Source organism: Sceloporus undulatus, chromosome 4 (assembly GCF_019175285.1).
Source record: "Sceloporus undulatus isolate JIND9_A2432 ecotype Alabama chromosome 4, SceUnd_v1.1, whole genome shotgun sequence".
NCBI lineage: Eukaryota > Metazoa > Chordata > Lepidosauria > Squamata > Phrynosomatidae > Sceloporus > Sceloporus undulatus.
Window position 1 is genome coordinate 199,291,939 of NC_056525.1, and position 24,855 is coordinate 199,316,793.

The 24,855-nt window shown below is 40.3% G+C and overlaps 1 protein-coding gene across 1 annotated transcript in view; it reads right to left on the reverse strand.

Moving 5' to 3' along the window:
* Positions 1-24,451, reverse strand: part of LOC121929348 (transmembrane protein 68-like) — a 29,643-nt gene extending 5,192 nt beyond the window's left edge. Inside the window, 9 exon segments of the mRNA XM_042464835.1 lie at positions 1,713-1,852; positions 5,128-5,188; positions 5,988-6,181; positions 8,242-8,260; positions 8,262-8,283; positions 8,285-8,363; positions 8,366-8,404; positions 21,457-21,787; positions 24,330-24,451. Of these exon segments, the coding sequence (XP_042320769.1) occupies positions 1,713-1,852; positions 5,128-5,188; positions 5,988-6,181; positions 8,242-8,260; positions 8,262-8,283; positions 8,285-8,363; positions 8,366-8,404; positions 21,457-21,784 (882 nt within the window). The 5' untranslated portion in view covers positions 21,785-21,787; positions 24,330-24,451.
* Between the last annotated feature and the right edge of the window lie 404 nt (positions 24,452-24,855).

The following is a 24,855-nucleotide window of genomic DNA, read 5'->3' on the forward strand; positions in this document are numbered from 1 at the left end:
CCCTAGCCCATTATCACAGTAAATGTCAAATGTTAGTTCTATTTTTGTTCTAGGTCCTCCTTCAGAGTTTGAAATAAAAAAAACTAAAAATTACAGCTTTAAACAGTGTTCAGGTAGCAAAGAGGGAATCCAAAAATATTCAAATGGTAACAAGAGCTGTTAAGAAATATCCAATGAGCTAATACTGAAAGAACTGTTACTCTTTCATGAAGTGACTTAGGGTCAAAACAGACCGCACTGAAGAGGAGGCATGATGCTGCCCCTGAGAAATCTGGGTGGGGGGCACAACAACTGCACACCACGGCCCCAACCCGGCTTTTTGCCATTGCAAAAAAACTCTGAAAATTGCCACTTTTTTGAGCTCGCAAAAAGCTGTTTTTTCTGGCACTGCAGCGGCTTTGTGGCGCTCCTGTGGCATGCGCTGGAACACCATAAAGCCAGCACATGTGCGGTCAGTGAATCAGCATCAATGTGTGCGGCACCTATATATCAAAGCCAGCATAAAGGGGCAGTCTGTTTCACCCTTTTACTATTTTAAGCACTATAGATATCATCCGAACCCAGGAGAGAGGCAGGCCAGTTCCATTGGGCCTAGCCCAGAATAAGAAGGAGATTCCTCCATCCAGTCCATGTGATACCATCCGGCCTCAGAAGGAGAGAAGCAGGCCAGCTCCATCAGTCCTAGGTCAGAGTAAGAAGGTGAGCCCTCCCTCCAGTGTCTCTGTCATGGTCCAGACCTCAGAGGGAGAGAAGAACTGCTAGACTTATTCCCCTTCTCCACTCCTTGTTTCATGTCTTTATAGATTGTAAGCCTGAGGGCAAGGAAATGTCTAATTAACTAATTAATCTCTGTAAAGTGCTGGAAAAAAAGAACTCAAGGTATGCAATTATTGTGATGGAGCCAACAGGAACTTTGATCAAATATTTCTCAAACTATGGGCCCAAACAGACAGGCCAAAATAAAACTGCTTCGGGCCACTTTGGAAGTGTGCTGTTTAAATGATGCATGCGTCCTAAGGATTGGAGCGCAGCTTTGGTACAGCTTCTGGCCTCTTAAGATAAGTGTGTCATTTAAACAGCATACCTCCAAAGTGACCCGAAGCAGCTTTATTTGGGCCTGTCTATTTGGGCCCTATGTTATTGTAAATCCTCTGCATTCAGTGTACCACTGACAGGAGTACATTAAAAACTCTTCCAATGTAATGTACAACTAACATTAAGAGTCATAATTCTGACAGGTTTATACTATCAAAGTATAGCTCACAGGGCACACATGGTAGCCCACACTTTCCTGATTGCCTATGCTGAAAAAGGTGATGTGAAAGTAGCCAACTGTACTCCCAAAAGCTTCTGGGAAACATGAACAATCATTTAAAAGATATTTTAGCTCTAATGGCAGGACTTTTTAGCACTTATCATATTCTTTCTCTCTCTCTTTAAAAAAAAAAGGCTCTTTCAGACTTAGAGAAGGCCAAACACAAGAGCCTGTAAATGGCCAATCATGCTACCAAAAATGTGCACGCAGGAACATCTGGTCATTTTTGTAATTTTTTTTTCTTTTTAAGGCAACATAACGTGTGTAGATGGCAAAACACACATAAGGTATGTAAATGACAAAGGCAAAAACATTCCACAGACCTAATGAAGTTGTCACACCTCATATAAATATTTAGAAATTAACATTTCAATGTTACTAAAATAGAAAGGCTTACTTTTTCTGTCAGTTCTTCAGCAGTCATATTTGCTTCATATGGAATAGGATCACCGATATATGTCCGCAGTTTAACAGGAAAGTTTCCATACAACGGAACTAGTGGCAAACGGAGATACTCATACATGAGCCTAAATAGTCCTGTTTCATGAAAAAGGACACATCACAAGGATAGCAGGTAGACTATTGTTCTATTGTCAATCTGAGTTAATTAATTGCAATGGCTTATTAGATGCAATGGCTTATTACTCAATTTATACACAAATTACCATTGTCGTAAGCAGGGATTTTTTTTTTGACTCCACGGCTGTCTTGGGGAATACAGTGGACCCTTGTTATATGCTGGGGTTTGGTTCCAAGATCCCCCGTGTATAACAAAATCTGTGTATGCTCAGGTCACATTAAATATAATGACATAGCAAAATGGTGTTCCTTATAAAAAATGGAAAATCAAGGTTTGATATTTGAAATGTATACTTTTTTGGAACATTTTCAAACCATGGATGCTTGAATCCATGTATAAAAAATCTGTGTATAAGAAGAGCCGACTGTACATACATCTCTGAACTATTTGCATACATTTAGCATTCTAAGCATGAATTCTTCAGACAACAAATTTCTGTTGCTAATACACTTCCAAGGCCTAAACCTACATAAGCTAAACCATTGTTGAGGTCTGTGTGCACCAACTCCACAAAGGTATGGATTGCACATTCCCACAACACAGGGCCAAAAGCTATAGTCCGGTAAAGCTGGCTTCTAGCTGGCATGAGAACATGGTGTTTAGACACGCCATGCCCCTGACTCACCCAGAAGCTGTGCTGGCAATTACATGCCAGCCAGTTTCCAGGTGACCTAGGAGTGTGGCATTCAGTTACCACTTGCCCCAGAACTGGTGAAAAGCCAACTCTACAGGTGAAGGGGGGGCTTTTTTCTGCCCTAAATAGGTGCGGATTTTTCCCATTCCTATTTGGGGCAGAAGCTAGGTGGCTGGAGGCTGCAGCATGTGGTTTCCACAGCCCCAATCCAGCTATCTCAGGGGTGGCGTCACACCACCCCTTCAGGGATGTCTGTTTTGCCCCCTAGTCATGAGAAAGATTATCAGTAGCTTTTGCTTCTGTCTTCAATTAGGTGTGATGCTTTGTTATGTCTGAGCCTTGAGCAAACAAGGGTTAGTGTTAACTACTGCTCTGAGAAACAAAATTCAGCATTGTAATTAATGGAAGATGAACAGCGTACTGTGTTAAATGTGCAGTAAGCAGCTAACCATTTTTCTTTTTTACATTATAAGTACATGATCAAGATTGGATTTACCACATGCATGAAAGGGGGCTTAAATTTTCTCTCTAACTTTTCCCTTTCTTTCTTTTCCTCCCTACATGAAGAGCAGAACACCCCACCCTGGGGGAAGAAAAGAGTTGGGTAAAAACTACCTAGACATATTCAGCTTGATCAGGATTAGGCTGGTCATTCTTGCTTCTGAATTTCAAAAGGGAAGTAAAGTTTAGCTGTACCCTCAACTTTTTAGTATAGCATGCTGTTTAACACCAAGACAAGTTTCCTAAAACTACATTTACCATCCCTAGTTGGTGGCCATAATAACAGGTAACATTAATTCAAATTCTGGTTTCTTAAATTACAGTGCAAAGGAACCACATGCCAGTGCATGAAACTCACTACTTGCTTCTTTATTATTTTCTCTGCATGAACAGAGGGACAAACCAGGAAGGGATAGCTACACATACCAACTGAACCTATGATTTGATATCTGAATTTGCTTGTGCTCAGATTTGGGGATGACACTAAGAAATTCTTGCCTGTTTTTTCCCAATCACCTTAAGGATAAAGAGACATGAATACACTGCATTAATCTTATATGTAAACCAGGGTCTAAAATTGCAAATGATTTTAAGATTAAGTCCTATGAACTCTGATCTTTAGTGTAACATAATAACAGAAGAAAAAAAATCTGGAAATTGTTCTGAGTATAAGGATAAGTATTTCATGTAGTCACGTCCTGCAAACAGCTGTGTTTTGAGCGAAGATGTTCTGTGATAAATGCACTGTCTACTAGCTTTTTTTGGAGGGGGAGGCAGAGGTAATTATATGACAATAATCAATGTATATCACTCCATCATAATATGCATATATATATATTTTTAGTCTAGCATGATGAGAACTATAATTCACAACCAACGTTGTCTTTTATAGCAAAGAATTCTAATTGTGATCTTGTATTTTAAAATTGTATCTGCTATTAACATTTTATGACTGACCCAGCAGTTGGGATAGAAACATTTATTTATTTTTCAAATCCTGTATCTTCTGTAAGGAAAATGAAAGTCAATCGGGGGGGGGGGGGGGATAGGAAAAACAGTTACAATGTACAGCCCTGCAACTCTCAACCACCCTAGCCAGCAGAGTGGAAAGAAATGAATGCTGGGAGTTGCAAATCAGTGTCCTCTGGATAGCTGCACAATTCCCAGCCTTCTTTTATAAAGTATGGGAAAAACAGAAGGTTGTGGGATTTTGGTAGGAAGGAAAGCCAAGTGGAAAAAGAAGCCTTACAAGAAAAGTAGAATGAAGAACTCAGTTGTAGATTGTCTGGATGAAGGAAGGATAGAAGACAGTGGAGAATCAGGACCTGGAGGAATGACAGAAGGCTTGAGTTATGGTCAAACCAGATAAATACTATTCACACAATTAGCAACTGTGTGAATGGCTTTTTAAAAAGTAAACTGTACGCACGATGAGTAAAATCAGTATTAAGACTTTTGGCATGCACAAGAGGGCTTTCATCATTTGCCTCCTTTCTGCTGCCGCAATCAACTGCTTTTTGAAGTGGGGATGATTTTCAATACATTCCATTACATACACGATAATTTTTCTTATGGTTTAGGCCCACCATGCCTGCAATTTATTTTTGTAAAACCATTCAGACAATTGCTAATAGTATGAATGCCACTGCATCTAGTTTGACCTTAAGAGAAGGATTGAGGCAGGAAGGTGAATAAAGAAAGGACAGAAAGAGAATAAAGGGGGCTTAAGAAAACTCACAAAAAGGAGGAGACAAAAAGGGCTGGACTTGTCTAACCTGCTGAGAGTGCACAGGCGTTACATTTTATTTTTTTCAAAATGAGATTCTCCAATCAAGGAATATTAGATCTGGAGAAAATTATAAGAACTCTGGATTGACTTGCTGCACAGAATGATATAAATATACATAGGAATTAAGGCTCAAGAAATAATTCTGTAAGGAAGAGATCTGTGGACTTCTAGAGCTAAAGTCTGCCAAACTCATACCCCATCTTTTTAAAAGGCTGTTACCACCATGCACTGAGGATTACTAGGTAAAAGTTCAAAGAAGGCAGAAATGAATGTTACAGAAAACTTTATATACTTAAAAAGTTCCTTACTTAGTCCACCAAGGGATCGAATGCTTTCCCGAACATTTTGTGTAAACATAGGAATGATGGGCTGCAATGGAGAAGGGGATACATTTATTAGACATTTCTTTCTCCCATACAATATGCAGCACACTGAAATCACAATAATATAAATTTTAAATACATTTGCTCTGAAGTAAGATACATCTTTACAGCTAGTCTAAATTCTCTCTTTCATGCAGTCTCTATGAATTGGCCCATATATTAGGAAAACCTAAACCAAGCACTCCCTTTACACAACTAGCATGACAGGACAAGCAGGCTAGAACCTCTCTCATATTATCTGTTCACAGCCATACATCCTAATGGAAACAATAAAGATATATGGGAGAATTATTTGTGCATGACATTAGCATATTGCCTGACAATTCTGACAAACTCAGCAATATGTTTTGGAATGCTGGGATTGTGCACATGAACAAGAATCAACTGAAGTGTGATTCATCCAGACAGGAACTTAATAATTAAGATGGAAGAAGGGAAAACCATTTATGAACTTCTTTTCTATTTCATATCCCATTTTGCCAGGAAACTGATTATTCTGACCACCACTGCATTAAAACAGCAGCACTAGCACAATACCAATAGCAATTATAAAAATTATTTAGGCGATATTGGATTTGAAAAACTGTAAATATGGAGATGCAGAACTTGAATCCACATTCACCTGACCTTGCTCCTTCTAATATTCTCTGGACAGAGAACAGGAACAAGCATAGTCCTGCAAAGTAATTTATTTTCATTTTGTCTCAAATCTGAAAAAGCTCTAACACTTGTTTTTCTTATATATTTCTAGTTTTACAATCCATTTATGCTCAGTGAACACTCACCACTTTTGCATTAATAGCCACCTGAGCAAATCCTTTACGATTTCCCCATACAAGGACGTAGTTTTCATTACTGAACAGCGCTTCTCGAACTCCCCCTGGTGCAATGGCCAACAAGTTTCCCTTTTTTAATAATTTTGCACATTCTTCCTGTGTTCCATGTAGAACACTGAACACATCAAGTAACAGTTTAAAACCTGTAAGTAGTAAGGAACATTATATTTTTAATACAGGAAACAAAACTGTGGTCTAACAAAAACAAAGCAAAAACTAAATTAATGAAAGACTGGAGTTTCCTACTCCTGCACTCCCCCACTGTATTTAAGTTGGTGGTGGTGGTGTGTGTGTGAGTGGACAGTGCTAATTGAAAACAATAACCAACTCACATACTTTTTTCCTCTGGCAGGCATTATTACTGACAACCAGTTTGGCAAAAAATATCTCCTTTTGTCAAATGCATTTATGCAGGGCAAGCATTGTACTGCACACCTCACTTCTTAGTCACATGAAAATATACTTTCTGTTATCACCCTAGAAAAGATTAGCATTTTCAAATTTCCAGAACAGGAATGGGGAACATGGCCCTCCAAATGTTGTTGGACTGCAATTCTCTGCTATTGGCTATGATGGGTATAAGGCTGGTGGGAGCTGCTGTCCAACAATACAGTCTGCCCTCCCCATATGCGGGAGATCTGTTCCAGAACCCTTCGCGTATGAGGAAAAGAGTGTATACTCAAGACACATAGGAAAAAATAGGGCACGTGCTCGCAGTGGCACATGCATGCAGCGTCACAGGTACGTTCCCCATTACTTTTGCTGGGGCTTGTCTTCCACATAAGCTCAAAGCCGCAGAAGGCAAGACAGCCTATGGGGAGGGCTGACTGTATATGCAGAAGCTCCAGTTCTTCACCCATGTTCTAGAACCGTGATGGCGAACGTGTTGCATGCGTGCCACGGGTGGCACACGGTGCCATTTCGCCAGGCACGGGGCGAGGGAGTAGGCGGAAGGGACGCGTGCCCCTTCCGCCTCCTCCCTACCATTTTTGGGCCTCTCGCTGTCTCTCTGAGACAGCAGTAAGCCAGAAAATGGCGCCTGGGAGGAGGAGACAGAGGTGTGTGCACGTCTGTCTCCTCCTCCCAGCCCTCTTCCCTCCCAGATTCCTTTTGCACGGAGCGAAGTCCGAGGAGAAGGGGATTGGGACACGTGCCCAGCCTCCTCCTCTTCGCTTTTCCTTCGCTCCCCGCAAAAGTGCTCCATGGAGCCCTTTCTCGGGGAGCGAATGCCCAGCCTCCTTCTCCTCCCGTTCCCTTCGCTCCCCACGAAAGGGCTCCATAGAGCCCTTTCGTGCGGAGGGAAGGGCCGAGGAACAAAGGCCTGAAGAGGCCCCAAGGATGGGAGCAGGAGCCACCGGCTTCCTCCTCTTCCCACCCGTGGGGCATCTCCAGGCCGGAGGTGTCCTCAGGGGCCGGCAAACGCCGTAGGACAGCGCACCGGCCTCCACGGCCCTTTTGCCGGCCTCTGACAGCCCCAGAAGGGACCCTCAGGGGCTGGCAAACGCCGGAGGAGGAACCAGAGGCTCCCTCCCTCTGAAAAGGGTGTGGAAGCCCCGCCCCCTGGAGGGTGGAAGCCCCGCCCCGGCACCCAGCCATCCTGGGGGTAGAAGCCCGCCCCGGCACGCGAACTGAAAAAGGTTCGCCATCACTGTTCTAGAAGTTATATTCTAAGGAAAGTATCTATTTTTTTAAAATAATTAAACATAATTTGTAATCATTTAGGAAGCTTAAAAAACCCCTCATTTCCACTTCCAAGTAGTCCATTTAGAGGATGCATTATTCTTTCCTTTCCATGTTTGTGACTTTGCAAGTGAAGACAGAATCGCAGAAAATCTTCCACAATTAATGACAAATCCAGTTTACAGTTTTCCCAGCACAAGATCCAAGGCAGTGGAATTTAAAACAAAACACAGCTAAAATTCATATATTATAGTATTAAAATGGGCTCTGAAAACAAAAATAGGTCTAATTTAAGATGTTACAATTCTGAACCCATTACATGAGAATGGAACACAATGATAATGTATGATAATGTAGAATTGTGGAACAGTAACCCAAAATGCCATCACACCTTAGTTACTTAACTTTTGTATGTACATATCTGTGTACACATATAAATGCCAAGAACATGAGTTCCAAACATTTCTACGCCTGCTCCTCTAGATGAACAGCTAACACCATGAACACACTTGGCTAAATTTACCTGGCAGTGCGAAGACAAAAGTGATCAGCAACTATAGCAAGATTCTTTTTTCCTAATAAGAACAACGGCCATAAAGTAGAAAAAGTCTATAGGAGTTGCTCCATGGTAGAAAACAACCAATGCGGGCCATCAGGTATTTTTTCTAGGCCATGCACCTCATAGCCTGTTGAAAGCAAACAGACGGTACTTGGGGTTAGAATCTGATATCAAGTTTGTATTGCATACATTTCTTAAAAGATTATTAACATTCCAGAGACAAGCTGAATAATGACACAACTGCAGGCACTTTACCCAGAAATAAACAATATCACAAACATGAAATCATCACTGTCTATGAATCATATAAGCATTTATTTGAAAGACAGCCTCCCTTGCATGACTTTATTTTGATCCCTCTAAAGGACTGTCTTGTCTGCCGATGATGTCAGTCAGGTAGTGTTGCCTTCACTTTTGTTATTTTAGACAGCTATTGGATTTAGTTTTTGAGTCATATGTCTATGGACTAGCTTTTGTTGATGGGTGACAAGAATTGTCAGCTTCCCTCAACACATATAAACTGGGGTTAATAAACTTCATCCACAGCACATACTTAACTTCATCTGCAGCATACGTATAAATTCTACTACTTACTATTCCCTGAGCAAGAGGAATCCAGAGGCCAACTACACTACACAATTATAGCAGTATTATTCCACTTTAATCGTCATGATTCCCATCCTGTGGAATCCTGGGGTTTCTCGTATGGTGAGGCACTGGAGTTGTCCTCTAGCTGAGGATCCTAAGTACCCCTCCCTAAAACTACCATCCATCAGGATCCAGAGCAATGGGACCATGACAATTGAAGTGGAATACAGGCAGTGGTATACCTCAGTTAATGCAGTAGATGGGTTACTGGGCTTTAAGCCTTTAACATAAACTTTGATACCAGAAGTAGAAATAGCATGGAAAGAATAGGGATAGGTTCCTAACCACAGAGAGAGAGAGAGAGAGAGAGAGAGAGAGAGAGATCAACGTATTTCAGAAAACCTTTGATAAAAACTAACATTATGCACATGTAAAATTATGCACAGCAAACCTTTGGTAAAAACTAACATTATGCACATGTAAAATTATGCACAGAAAACCTTTGATAAAAACTAACATTATGCACATGTTAAATGTACAATTCTGAACCCAAGTCTGAACCACATCAGGTAAGCCTTTCCTGAGGAAATTTTGAAACTTCTAGAGACCTCTTGAAAGCTTATTCCAAAATGAATCCTGGGGTGATTTTTTTCTTTCTTTCAACATCCTCCCCTTACTATTTCCATTTTGGTGGTGAAACTTATAGAACTATGCATTTTCAACATGCCAGGGTAGCTGGAGATGTAGGCATCTGCTTTCACTTTTTCTTTTTCTTTTGCTTGTCACACAGTTACAGCAGGATCACCTAGAGCACAATCCCATTCTTTCCCAGGTCAAGCTTTATTGCATTGTTTACTACAGAAAAACTGTTTCAACGCAACAGTGAAAGTCTGTCTTTCCCCAGCCCTACTTCACCATCCTTCCAGTGCCAATGCTGCCAACAACAAAAAATCCAGCTAGATAGAAGACAAAGAAAGGGGGTGCTGGACTGGGCTGCTGTAAAATGACTTTGTAAAAAAGATAGGGTTGCCATAATTCTCTACTATAAACCGGGACAAAATTTAAGACAAAATTTAGACCAACATTTAGGACAATTGTAGGATAAAATTTAGCCCGAAATGTAGGACATTTAAGGCCCTACATTTTTCTTAAATGTCCTACATTTGGGCTAAATTTTATCCTACAATTGTCCTAAATTTTGGTTGAAATTTTGTCTTACATTTTGTCCCAGTTTATAGTAGAGAATTATGACAACCCTAAAAAAGGAGCATCATTGTCAGAGGTTTTGTTAAGTGAGGTATGCTTGGAATATGGTTATAATTGTGTAGTGTGAATAGGGCCCCGTTCTGTAGTACTATAGTGAGCTCTCAAAATCACAATGGCTTTTGCCCTTGTCAGATTATTGTTTGCTTTTTATCAAATAAGCCTTAAGAGTCTCAATCCACCTCCCCCCTTACCCTTGAGAAGTCATCTGTTTGATAACAGCAGACAATCAAAAACACATATGATCATTTCAAGATCAAAGTAACTCCAGCCATGAGAATACATAAATGAAAACCTGCTGAGTCAATACTTCTAAGAAGGGTTAGGACATCACTCTACCTTCAAAGGAATTCTTCTCTTGATAAGGAACCTGTCCCGTCTGACTCAAAAGATTTCACTGACTACTTCATGGATGCACCTTTCTCCTGACAACTTCTGCAAAGTGGGGAAGAACAGCTTTTTGTGTTTTGCAAGGATGGTTCAAGTCACTATTGATTCTTTAACTTTAAGAAGGGAACCTAAATTTCAGGTATCATACTGTACCACAGATTTAAGAGTATTTTTTTTGCATTTAATATCTGAAATTGTTTTAATTTACTAAATGCATTGGTTTTACCAGTTTTCTATTTTGTCTGGGATGTATAACATTGTTTTTATAGGTTTTTGCAAAAATGCTTCCATACTCACTGATCTTTAGTACAGCACAACTATTTAGTAGAGGACAATTATTCTAATATCTTAGAGATAGAGATGGTGCTTGTGTAAAACCACCTTTATCAGCATTCTTAAATGGACATTAGTGTTACATATTATCCTCTAGGTTACAACCATACAAGTCTTAAGTCTCAGGAATTAGAAATTTTCTTCTTTTGCCAAAATACTCGAAAGCAATAGCAATTTAATTCCAAGTACAGACAAATCAGAGGCCAGAGTTATGTTCAGAGTTAAAATGTCTAGTAACTGTTTCCTGTGACAACCTCAGACTTTTGATATCTGAAACATATGCAGGTCTGTAGTTATATTCCCTGCAGGCAGCATTTGGTACATCTGCATTCAATTGCATAGGACTGAAGGACCAAGCAGGTGATGTTTTGTTCACTGCAGTTGGTCCTGCCAGTCACTGTGCTTCTTGAGATACTATGTTTGGAATCACAATGGTATGATCCAGGACTCTTGGCTGGTAGTTTTTTGGACAGTTTTTATCAGCACTCTCCATAGATTTGGTGGCTAGCAGGAAGCTATAACAGGAAGTATGGATTATTGAATACAGCTTTGAAAAATTATTTGGCAAAAATCCAAGATATGGGGGGTTTGCACACAATAAACATATGCCAGCATAGTTATGCTGGATCTCACCACTATGCAGCCAACTGTGTAATGGGTGTTACAACGTCTGAGTTTAACCATTGCCCAATGGCTGATTTTCTTCTTGAAGTCCAAAGTAAGTGTGTGCTTGTGGAACAACAGTATGTGAGACTGCACTCATTGCCTCAGAGAAAGTGCAAACATTTTCACAATGATTTGTATACCTAGTATCCCAGGAGGATTCAGGACCATAATTTCATATAGGTTTGGTAACAAGAAATATGGCACTGCTGTCTTGAAAATAGCTTTTTAAAATTATTTTTCAAACTGGTAAATCATTCTTCAGTATTCTATTATTTGGCTTACTTACATCTTTATTCTCTAAAAATTGTAATTATTTTTTTTTAAAAAAACTTGCTGTTAGTGCCACTTTTAAAAAAGTATTCTAACTAAAATAAAGGCTTGGCATACTTTGCCGTGGGCAAACAGGAAAAAAGGTGAGGGGAAAACTACATTATTCTCCAAGTACAGAATTAGCAGGCAACAATTATACTGAAATGATAAATCCAAAATTAATTGACAGGCTATGATGGGTACAGTAACACCATCTGAAGTAGTTCCCAGCATTTCTTTCTTTTTTTAACTTTAAAATTACTCTGGAGAATTTGGAAGGAAAAAAAAATACAAATCCACTCATGCCTAGAGTCAGAGAAGCATCTGGCAATTTCCAAAACAGAAGAAAGTGCAAATATGATGCAATTTAGAGAATAACATTTAGGAAAGGTGATAGCTCTGATAAACAGAGGCAGATAGCAGTATGTTTCAAGAAATCCCATGCTTTTCAGAATAACAATTTAAAAAGAAAACTCAAAACAAATGTGTGTGTTTTTTTTTTAAAAAATCCCACCAGAAGGATTCAATGTGCAAAAAGGAAAACAAAACAAAGAAAAAACTAGCTCAAGATTTAGTATTCTCAGTGGGTATGAGAAGCCACAGAATATCTTTCTCCCGTTTTTAAAATAATATTTTAATTACAAATACAAAAAGAGATGGAGAGAGTCATAAAATGTTGCATGCCACTTGAAAAAGAAAACAGAATGGCGTAGGAAGAGTAAATTAGTTCACTCAAACCCCTCAAAGTTTATAGTATCACATAGGAAGGCACACTGTGATGGTTATTTTGAGCCTGAACAAGAGCAACTGGTGGAATGTTGTGAATGACCAAATTTCTATATTGCAGAAATTCGAATAGTCTAGTTTTATATATCAAGTTATTAGAATACCAAATACTGTATAAATCAGTGAAATGTGTCCAGAACACATGGTTTTCATATTGGTCCCCCATCCCACCCCACCCCGCAATGCTTAATAGTAAACTCCTTCTTCAAGCATGACAGGTAAACTATAGCTTGTATTTGATGAGACTAAGGAGATTAGTGCACCGGCTTTTATTCCTGTGCCAGGTGTGGGATGTAAACACACAGAGGCAGATTCTATCACACAGCTTTGTCCCCGGGCAGTATTCATCCCATACCCAACCCAGGCTTCTTCTGAACCTTTTAAAAAACAGGATTTTCCAATTCATTAAAAGGTCTGGGAGAAGTCTGGGTCTGGTGCGGGATGAGTACTGCCTGGGGACAGAGTTGTGCAATAGAATCTGTCCCTCTACATTTACATCCCATGCCTAGATTAGGAATAAAACTGGTGCACTAATCTCCTAAGTATGCAAACAGTAACAGCAAAATTTTCAATAATTATCTATCAAAACAGAGTTCTTTGCATGTGATCACACATAGATTCCAGCTGCTCATAATAATCTTTTTGTAGGTTTTCCAAATGCTTTCCTCAGTTTATGCCTATGAATATACTTGCACAATTTAGGTTGTGCCTAAAATACACCTAAAGACAACAGTATTTAGCAATAATACTCTCAAAAAAACCCCAGTTGAAAATTTATCATTTTAGTCCAAGGCTCCAGAGATGTTGGTTTAACAGTCAGCCATCATCTACAGTTATCACTTATCCTTGCCTTTTGTCCAAATATTCTGTGCATGATGGATGTCTCAGGAAAGACAAGAAAACTCTCTTCTCATGCTACACTTTGTATCATACACTGTTTACACTTTTTCCAAAGTTCACAGCCATAAAAGTAACTTCTCATTCCTCTCCTAACATGCAAGAGAAGAGTCTCAGATTCCACTTAGTAGTGGGAGTGTGATTCAAGGCATTTCTGACAGTTAAGGTAGCAAATACTTCCTGAAAGCCTGGCTGAGTATAAACTGTTAAGATGTGGGCAGGAGACCAAATACATCAACATATATTCAAATGTATGTTGTTTGCTATCAGTATAATAGGCAGATAATCCAGTAGTAAAAGTTAGGATCAGGATGCAAAATCACATTTACATATCATGGCCAAATCCTGTTGGGGATTTATGAATGCATAAGCACCATAGTTATGATGCTCTGCAGTGAATCCCATTCCACCAACCACCCAAATCTGCATTAATTAAGCAGCAGCTGGTGGGATTGATGGGATCTATTACCCAGTTGATGGGGAGGCATTTAACTGACATTACTACCCACTCTCATGAATGATCTCTGGGGTGACAGGCAGAAACAAGACTGCTGTTGCAATTCCCTCTTGTGCCTAAGATTGTTCATGCAAGATGGAGATCAGCCAGCTGCTTCCTGAAGAACTAGGAAACAAACTCATATTGATCACAGCAGCAGCTGCATGGTAACTGGGGTTGGGGTCACTATGTATCCCCTAAAAGAGGGATTACATAGGGAACATGAACACAAAGTAGTCTAGGGCTCTGTACAGACCGGCACTTTGCACCGACCTGCATGCGTACTAGGGTTGCCTCAGGGCATCCTTTCCAAATGCTCCACAACCCTAGTATGTTGTAATGGTGGTGCCCTAGTACGTCACAGCTGCGCAGCCTCCAAATGGGGCGGCGCGGACATGACGTCCTTGAGCCACTGAAGGGCGCCTCTGGCGCCCTTTCAGCAGCACCGGAAGGAGCTCCAAAACGGAGCTCCTTTCTTGGTTTGTGTCGCTGGCACAGCCTTTACACGACTGCACCTGTGACACAAAGGAGAAAGGGTCCAAGTGGCCCCTTTCTTCCCTTCCCCACCGCTGTCATGGTGTCCTTGGGGCTTGAAGCCCCAAGGACACCCCTTTCCAAGCTTTCCAAGTGGCCTTTTGCCGCTTCCCTGTGGCCTGGAAAAGCAGCAGATTGGGGCCTCAGGGCTGCCGCTGTGGCAGCTGAGGCCCCGATGCGTTGGGGAAAGGGGCAGTCTGTACACTTCCTAGGTTACTCGTTCATAGCTACACAACAGAGGCCCACCTCCATCTTTCTTCCTTACTTCTCCTTTTCAGATAGAAGTACACAGAGATTCATGTACAAGATTAATTTTTAAAAACTCTCAATCCTCCCCCGTCCCCATTTTCTATAATCTAGGAATTATTATTACAGTTCTTCTTATTGAATCATATGTCTTGCACCTGTAATTCTGTGTGTGCCATTCATTTTCTTCCAAATCAGTTGCAAATCTCACAAAAACTGACCTCACAGAAACAAAAATACATCTAAACACACACACACACACACACACACAGAGAGAGAGAGAGAGAGCCCTTAAAAATCAAGATCAGTCTCTGTCTGTATCTATCATACACATACATAGGTCAATCCCTTTGTGAAGGTTTTATCTGCTTCCTACCCTGTCTTAAATTCCCTCCCAGGGAGTAAGACAGGAGCAGAGGAACCAATTGACACCATGGGAATGTTCTCTATGGTCCCACTCCACTCTTGCTGAGCTGGATGGCACCTCTTGAGACCACTTTTAATCCACTGAATGAAGATGCTGAGAAGGAGGATTTCCCACTTGGGCTTTTCTGCTGAAACTCTGAGCAACTACTGGTTACAGATAGCACAACTTTATGTGGTCCAAAGATAAGTCAATTTGGACTTACTGGAGATGAGATCTGTAGCTAGAGGCCCTTGTTCTTCACTACTTTACAGTAACCCTTCCTTTCAGGGTAAGGGATTTTGTACTCATTAACTGTATTAATAAACAGAGAAAAGTATGTACCTTTGCCAAATACAATGTGTTACCATTAACACAGCTAGAACAGCAACTTAGGATCACAGCTGAGCACATATGTCTCTTTGGAGCAGTGGTATAAACAGCTGAGCATGTTTTTCTGCCCTGTGTTCTGTGTAACAATTGCAGAGAATGGTTAATCTTTCCTCTGTTAACAGCTTTTTCTGGAAAATCTTTTGCAAGTATAGTATTGTTTCCTATTGTCTTGAAGATTCATCTTCCTTCATTTATGAAACAGTGCCAAGGTTATGCTTTTTAAAAACAACAACAATAATAAAATAACCTCAATATGGATTAGGAGTAGGAAAAGTAAAGATATAGATGCACGGCCAGATTAAGAGCTTTTAGAGGCCTTAAGCACTTAAAAGAATTTGGTGGCTCCATATTTCAAAATACAGTGAGCCCTTACCTTATGTGTTCTGGACCCCCCCCTCCCGTGTGTAAGGGAAATACTGTGTATGGTGGAGCCCCATTGAAAACAATGGGGCTTGTGCCCGCAGCTAAAAGCCACGGATGGTGCTCCCGCATATGATGCGGGCACACTATATAAACAATAATAACAGGACAGGACAATCAACATGACCAAGACAAAAAGAATCATGTGAATCTTAATGGACCATGTAGCAGTTTATCAGATATCACATTCTAATTTTGTAGCATTCCCAAGATTAATGCATATGATTAACCTCTATTATTACTATTTTATTATTTTTATTATTGTATATACAGTGGGACCTTGGTATCCATGGGGGATGCATTCCGGACCCCCACCCTCACAAATACCAATATCCACAGGACCTCAAGTCCCCTATCCCCAATGGCAGAACATGCACACAGCTGCACCACCATTAGGGACAGCCCCCATTGTCCTTAATGGCAGTGTGTGCATGCAGCTGTGCCACCATTAGGGACAACAGGGGCTTGCCATCCATGAATACTGAAATCTGCGGATGGAAAGTCTGAGGATAAGGAGGCCCCACTGTATATGTATGTAATTTTTTTCATTTACTGTGGGAACCTTTTCTGTTTGTGTTTTTGTGGAACCTGATTCAGCAGCACCACTCGCAGTTTTGCACTATGTAGTCTGTGGAAAATTTCTGTGGTACCCCCTTTCCCTTGATACTAAGTATGTGCCTATTTTGTTTAATATTTAATCCAGGAATTGTGTCTTCCCCACAATTTATAAAACTTGAGAAACAAATCCTCCCTGATCAAGAAAAACATACATTCCCCCATTCAAAAAAAAAAAAAAGTTTGTTGTTTTCTTCTAGGAAGGTATTTTCTATAATTAGTATACATTATTGAAACTAGGAAAAACAAGGGAGGGTAGCAATTATGTCTGGAAAGACATGTTTTATTCTTGGTTTTTAAAATACCCTTTAAAACAGAGATGGGAAACTGAAGAGGGGGCATTCCTCCCATCCCTCAAAAAAAAAAAAAATGCAGTCACTCTCAGGTACAACCACAAGTGATTCTGTGTCACTTTCAGTTACAGGAATTCCAGAGATTAATTTCCAAATTCAGCTAATATTCACACTGTGGGGGTGGAGAGGGCAGGGGAACCAGTCGTCTTGTTTTTCATCCATTTTACAGTGCGCCCGCATCATATGCAGGTGTGCTTTACAGGGCTTTCAGCATATGCTAAAAGCCACACGGGGAGCAGGGGCAGTGCATCCCATAGGGACTAATGAGGTGTGTGCCCATGATGCACGCGTGCCGCCACACTGCCACATGCATGAGCCCCATTCATTTAAATGGGGCTCAAGCATAGGCGGTATTTGCTTTACACAGGGGAGTGCGTAACAGATCCCCCACATAAAGCAAGGGTGCACTGTATTTGACTCTGGAGGGATCTAATGGATTTAGGTGTCTTTCAAGGGGCCCCAGGAGCTGCAAATTATAGCCCTGGAGCCCCATCTGTTCCTAAAAATATTTCACCAGAAAACAAACAGCATCACACCACCTAAATGTGCACATACTGGAAACAAATTAAAATATTCACAGAGAGAAACGCATCTCTTTCTAAGGCATACTGAGTCAAATTCATACAGGTGCTAATAATTTCTGTTTCTGGGAAGTACAAGAAAGCAACATAATAGAATTATGACCTACCCAAAATAAAAGCAAATAAATTTGATTATGTCATTACAGTCTGCCCTCCACATTTGTGGGGTTTAGGGGTGCCAGACCCCCATGAAAGTGGGAAAACCACAAATATGTAGGGGAAGGCGAGAGGAGCACACATACTGGTATGCTGCAAAGAAAAGTTTCTATCTTTCTTTCCAATAAGTCTTCAGGACTCTACATATTCCCCAGAGACATTCTTAAAAATAATACTGGAGAGCACCTACTGCCTGCTGTCTCATTTTGTAGTTGTAGTTTTGTACTGCCTGCTGTCTCCTTTTTGTAGTTTTTCCAAAACATGTGGTTTTCCTGTGGTTCCAGAACATTTCCTATGGTATGTGTATTTCACTGGTTATTGTTTGCAGTAATCTGGCCTTATTTCTGAAGAATGTGTATATGTGCATGTGAAGAGGTCTATTCTGCCAGGGTTGTGGGCATATTCCTCTCTGTGTGTTTTTTCTGAACATTACTGATTATTGTCTCATGAAATAGGCATTTTGTGGTGCTTTCTGGAGACAACTATGTGGTTCACCATTTGCACATGTCGGGTACTAAGACACCCCCCCCCCAATAACTTGTATTAACTTCCTTGCCCAAGTTACTTGTCTCTGAGTATGTCTTCTGTAAAATGGAACCATACAAGAAGCAGGCATAGTTCCACAATGCCTATGCCCAGAAGCAGATGAAAGGCCCTCCATCCTAACTGCAACTGGCTTGGCCTCAAAGAAAGAAGAAGCATTATCTGTTGGACATAATCCCCTTGCACACTGCCATCTCCTTTCCTTGTATGTTGTATCTTTTTTAGATTGTAAGCCTGAAGGGCTGGGAACTTTTTTCTTGTTCTTTTTCTAATAAAGCACCATGAACAGTGATCTCTCTCTCTCTATACACACACACACACACACACACACACACACACACAATCTGAAAGATTACCTCTGCCCCCAACCTCAAGGTGGAGATACCTGGATTCAATCCAGTCTTGTAGGCCAATCCAATTCTCCACCCCCACAGTATCTGATTTGTCTACTCAGTTGATTGGCTTTCCATTTGTTCTGGTAAGTCTGCATACTACTAAACATTTAGGGCCTAAAGAATCAGATTCGCAATCCGGGAGTTCTAGATCAGAAATAGAGAATCTCCACCACAAATGGTTTCCCCATCTGTCTCTCTGTTATCTATAAACAGAGATAGTAGATCATTTAAAGTCCAAAAAAACTGGTTCATTGAGATGAGTTCTTGTTTGCAGCCAAGGGAGCTTTTATATCTGAATGTAAACAACCATAAAATTGAACTGTTTTATATGCCTTAAGGGAAATGTTCAAATAGGTAACAATTGCATTGGTCTTACCTTCTTAGTTTTATCCTGCACTGCCATAAGCTCTGCTGCTGCTAAAACATGGTTCCCTTCCCTTCTCAAACTGGAATTTGGCCCTTGGGCTAAAGGAAATTCCTCATGCTATCCTACATCCATCAAGGTCACTGGAAGTACAAGTAGCTTAGTGGCACAAACCACAGTTTATCAGTTTAAGCCAATATGTAACCATAACCAGAGAGAGATGGCTTTGTTACAGCCACTGAAACTCAAATAAGTTTCTTGTTCTGAGGGTATGCAATGTTCTTAGATGAATGTCTCCCTCTTAAAATAATCTAAAAAATTCTGATAGTCCAAAAGACAGCAGCAAGATTACTAAATGGTACTGGCTACTCTGAATACTTCACGCTAATACTGCTATAGGCCAACTAGTCTGTTTCCAGATCAATTCAAAGTGCTGGCTTTAATTTTTAAAGGCTAAAACCATTTACTATTAAGATTGTGTACTTAGGCCCTGTTCATCGAAGGTGAACTTCTTCTGTTTTATCTACCCAAGGATCTTCTTCATAGACCTTTCTGGGGATGTCTCTGCCAAGTAAATATATTATGACATTTTTTTCCTCCACTGATATCCCTCTTTGAGAAATGCTGTCCTCAGGTTTGAAAACATGTATAGTTAGCATTTTAATGTGAACATAACTAATTTCTCTCTTCTGAACCAATACCCAAATCAAAAATCACCATCTTTTAAAATTCACACCTCCTCAAATTTTGAAAAGTTCTAACCCCCAAGCTGTGTAGAAAAACGTATATATGAGAGGAAAATAAATGCCCAAATTAATTAAGGGAATGTTCAATAATGTGTATCAGGAAAACTGGTTACACACATGTATATTAGGAAAAGCTGCATGCAATCTTATGTATGTATTAGTAGACGTATATAAAACAAATGAACACATTTTTGTGTGAACTTCTAAAAATGTTCACAAAGTTAGCATAAATTAAAGTCTAGAAAAATTACAAAGCTGTAACACTGGAAAAAATAAGAAGATACGGCAAATTCACTTCAAATTGATTTATATTATATTTTTGACACCAATGAAGACCTTTTTCTCAAGCTTTTTATGATCTTTACCAGTTAACTCTACTCTTAATTTTGTTTCTGGATTTCCAGGGCACTGGAATTCCCTCCTCTTTTACTCTGTCAGACATGCATACTTTTAACTACTGACTTGCTGGTCTTGGAAAACAAGGAATCTTCTAAAGCATTTCCTAGCAGCAGGCAAAACTCGACCCCAAGAGTGCAGGAAGTGTTTCTTGGAAAGGAACACAGCAAATGAATTCAGAAACAGGCTTCAGATGGAAGGATCCTCTAAAGCTTTTCCTAAGCAGTAGGCAAGGCTCACCCCTATAGTGTGGTAAGTGTTTCTTGGCAGGGGGGACATAGCAAACAAATTTAGCAACAGGCTTAAGACAGAAGAATCCTCCAATGCTTATCCTAAGCCGAAGGCAAGACTCCCCAGAGGAAAGGAAGTGTTTCTCACAGGCTGCTGAGTAGTCTTTAACCCCCACCTCAAGCCAAACCTCTAGTTTAGTTTTCCTGTTTTTTTCATATCCCTCCTGCTTCTTCCCCAACCAAATAATCACACATTTTTGCACAAACTCCCAGTCCCCCTGGTGTCGCTGATCTACTTCAACAATCTGGATCCCTCCTTTCCATCTCCACTTCCATCAGAAACACACATAGCACACGCCACCACCTCCTCCTTTTTTTCCTGTTAAAAGTAGCTCATAAACTTGAGTCTCACTTTGAGACTTGACTTGAAAGTGTCTTGGAAGGACTTGAGACTTGACTTTAGATTTGAAGGTAGGGACTTGAGACCTAACTTGAGACTTGGAGTAAAAGACTTGAATACATCACTAGTTTTAATTATATTGTAATTATTTTAATTTACGAGCCAGCCTGAATCACAGTCTTGGAAATAAATTGAATATGATGCACATTATATACTTTTAATTTTTTTGTGTGATGGTATACCTTTTTTATTTTGTTAATGCCAGGATTCTCCCCACCCATGAATTTTCACTCTTATAGTTAATAAAAGTGTATACAGTTGGTCTAAAAGTAAATTAATGAATGAATAACTAGCAACAAACACATTTTTATAAGCTTCTTTAATGTATGTCATGTTGTAATCTACTTCTGTCAAACACAAAGAGGATACAAACGTACAGTTCCTATTAAGAAATTCTTTGTGGACTATTTCCTGATTTTTTGATAAGGTCTCGTCATTACAACACCATGCTATTTACTGCATATCATCTTCTGAAACTGTAAATTGCAAGGGGACATTATTCTGGAAATGACATCAACATGATAACAATTGATCTTTCAAATGGGTGCCTTTATACCTGGGAACAATTTAGTTCAGATCGCCTACACACAGGAACAGTGTCTCAGACAGTACTCACCATTCCATATTCTTGCATGGACATACCACAGCGTTGCCACCATTTGTCTTGCACCATCCCAGAAATCACTCAAATAAGCCTCCTTCAGGTCAATTCGTCTCTTATAAATGTGAAGAATGACAATGGAGACATAAAGGAGGAGAATAATGACTGCTGGAAGCAAAAAAGCTATAAGCAGCGGTGTAAAGAGCCATGTGAGGTAGACCACATAACTCAGGTATTCCTCCAAGTGTTCCACTCCAGTCCATCCTTCCAGTATGTAAAGCACGCATGTTAAGTAAGACATGGGTATCTGTTCTGCATTGCAGGATTCATTTTGGCCTATCATATTCTGTTTAAAATAAAAGACAAACAAAACATCATGAAGCAGCTTCTTCAAAGAACATTAACTGTCCAGTCTCTCAAATACAGCTCTTCAGAGCAGGCATCTTGGCTTAGTCACTTTCAACAAAGAAGGCCAAACAGACTAATGCCATCCAATGCATGTCTACCAAGAGATAATCCAGAGTTCTGGAAATGAACACTTGTAAACCCCAGTGAACCTGAGTTCAGGCAAATGGGAATAGGAATGGATCCTTTAAAGTGCCAAACAACTTCAGCAAGGACTGAAATCAATGCAAGTGATGCACAGCATCAAGTTTTGACAAAAGGCAATTAAGGATCTTGTCATACCTGTTTACCCTGTGATTGCAGAAGCATGAAGCACAAGGTATGATAAAAGATTATAATCCAATGTATCACTGAATAGCAGTGGAAAACTGGTTCTCATGATCTATTTATGAAAAGATTTCCCCCAGGTCCTTGTTTCAGTGCTGTATCCCAGCATCGTTTGCTTGTTCTGGAGGAGCAGAAGCCTAATACTGGATTTTTATAACAGAAAACTTACTTCTCTAAGCGACAGACAAAGATCCATGCATAACTAGTTCTTTAAGATGCTTCAGTGAACATATTTATACTTTTTACACAGATAAATTTGTTAGGATGGTGACTACGGTATGTTTTTTTGTTTGTTTGTTTTTTAGAGTTGAAATACTTTTCAAAGGTAGATTTCTAAATTTCTTCCTTAAGGCACATGCAGAGGTAAATATGACACAAAGAGACAATAACTCTATAGATTTTTGTAGACAATAACTCTGTTCAATTCAAACCCCAGCATACTCCTCACTCCCCCTCTCTCTCCATACAAGTTTGCAAAATCACACAACACCACAGAGGCTAGACATTTTGGCAAGACAGAAATGTCCATAGCTGCTACAATTCAAATGAGATAACCAAGAATTATAAACTAGCCACAGCGGTAAATTTCCTAGCTGGCCTTTGGTGAGCAGAGCCATGCTTTCTCAGCCCCAAATCTACAACATGGGGACAGTACTGACTACTCTGCAAGGAAGGTTACAAGAAAATAGCACAGATGAACTTGACAGAGTGTTCACAAGCTATATGCACACACATACATGCACGTACATGTACACACACACACACACACACATGTGTGCATGTGTGTGTATGAGAGCCAGTGTTGCATAGCGGTTTGAATGTTGGATTATGACTCTGGAGGCCAGGGTTCAAATCCTCATTCTGCCATGGAACCCCACTGGGTATCCTCGGGCAAACCACACTCTCTCAGCCTCAGATGGCAATGGCAAACCCCCTCTGAAGAAACTTGCCAAGAAAACCCCATGATAGGTTTGCCTTAGGGTTGCCATATGTCAGAAATGACATGAAGAAGGCACAATAACAACAAAGGTGTGTGTGTGTCTGGAGCTAGCACTGGACAAGGACTCTGGAGACCAGGATTCACATCCCGGCTCAGCCATGTAAACCCACCACGTGACCTTGGGCAAGTCACACATTCTCAGCCTCAGAAGAAAGCAAAGGCAATGCCCCTTCTGAACAAATCTTGCCAGGAAAAAACCCATGATACTCCTTGGGGTTGCAATAAATTGGAAATGACTTGAAGATGCAATAAAACAACAACATATGTATAGGTATGTATATGTATGTATGTGAATATATGTCCGTATAAATACATATATAGATACACACACACCCCTATATATATATATATACACACACACACATATATATATGTGTGTGTATATATATATATATAATAGCCAATGTATCATCCATGTATGCATCCATATATGTATTTATAAATACATATGTGTGTATGTAGATATATAAACACACACACATATATGCATGTGTATATAGATATGTACACAGCCACATATGTACATACATATGTATATGTGTATATATGTATATATGTATATATATATATATATATATAGAGAGAGAGAGAGAGAGAGAGATGCATGTGTATGTGTGTGTGTATACACACACATATGTGTGTGTTTGTGTCTATGACACATATACATACATATACATATGTATGTATATACGTGTGTGTGTGTGTATGTATATATATCCTGGTCTCTCTCTCTTTCTCTCTCTCTCTCTCTCTATATATATATATATATATTCACATACACACAATATATACATAATATATAATACACACACATATAAGTTTGTGTATACCTGTGTGTATATACACAGTATACATATATACACGTATGTTTTGTTTGTATGTGTGTGACTCGCTCTCTCTAAATATACAAATATATATATACACATACACATGGATGTGTGTGTGTGTGTATATATACACACACACATAATATAACATATATATATATATACACACACACATACATATACATTTGTGTATATCTCTGTGTACATACAGTGTGTGTGTGTGTGTGTGTGTGTGTATACAGACATACACACAGTAGCAGCTGCTGCCTCCCTCCTTCTGTCTCCTTGGGGGGGGGGGATGAAAGGAGGACCGACCCGCCCCTTCTCACCTGGCCTCTCTCTCTGGGCAGCTGCTGGGACGGCGGCGGCGGCGGCGGCGTTCTCCCCTTCTCCGGAGAGCCTGGGTTTTGTTTCCACTCCCACCGCCCCCAGAAGGGCGGTATTGAGAGCAGGTGCCTCTGCAGACGCGGAACCCACGGACAAGGGGACCTCGATCCCGCCCGGACCCATGAAGGGAAAGGACGGAGACCCACTTCCGGTTGTGGATGCATCTTAACCGCAGATCCAATAATAAATATATAAAAGAGTAGAGAGTGCTCTCGCGTCGGTGATTTCAGAGTGCGCGTCGACAGCCATTATAACAAAGACAGTAATGGTGTTTCAGGTATTACAGCGCCGCCGCGAGGGGGCAGTGCTCTGAGGTCCCCTCCCAAAACACACACCGCAGAAGGTAACTGCCCTGGGAATCAATGCCAGGGAATCCTGGGAGCTGCAGTTTGGTGAGACATTTGAGACTAATCTGTCAGAGAGAGCTCTGGTGCCACAATAAACTACAGTTCCCAAGATTCCCCAGCA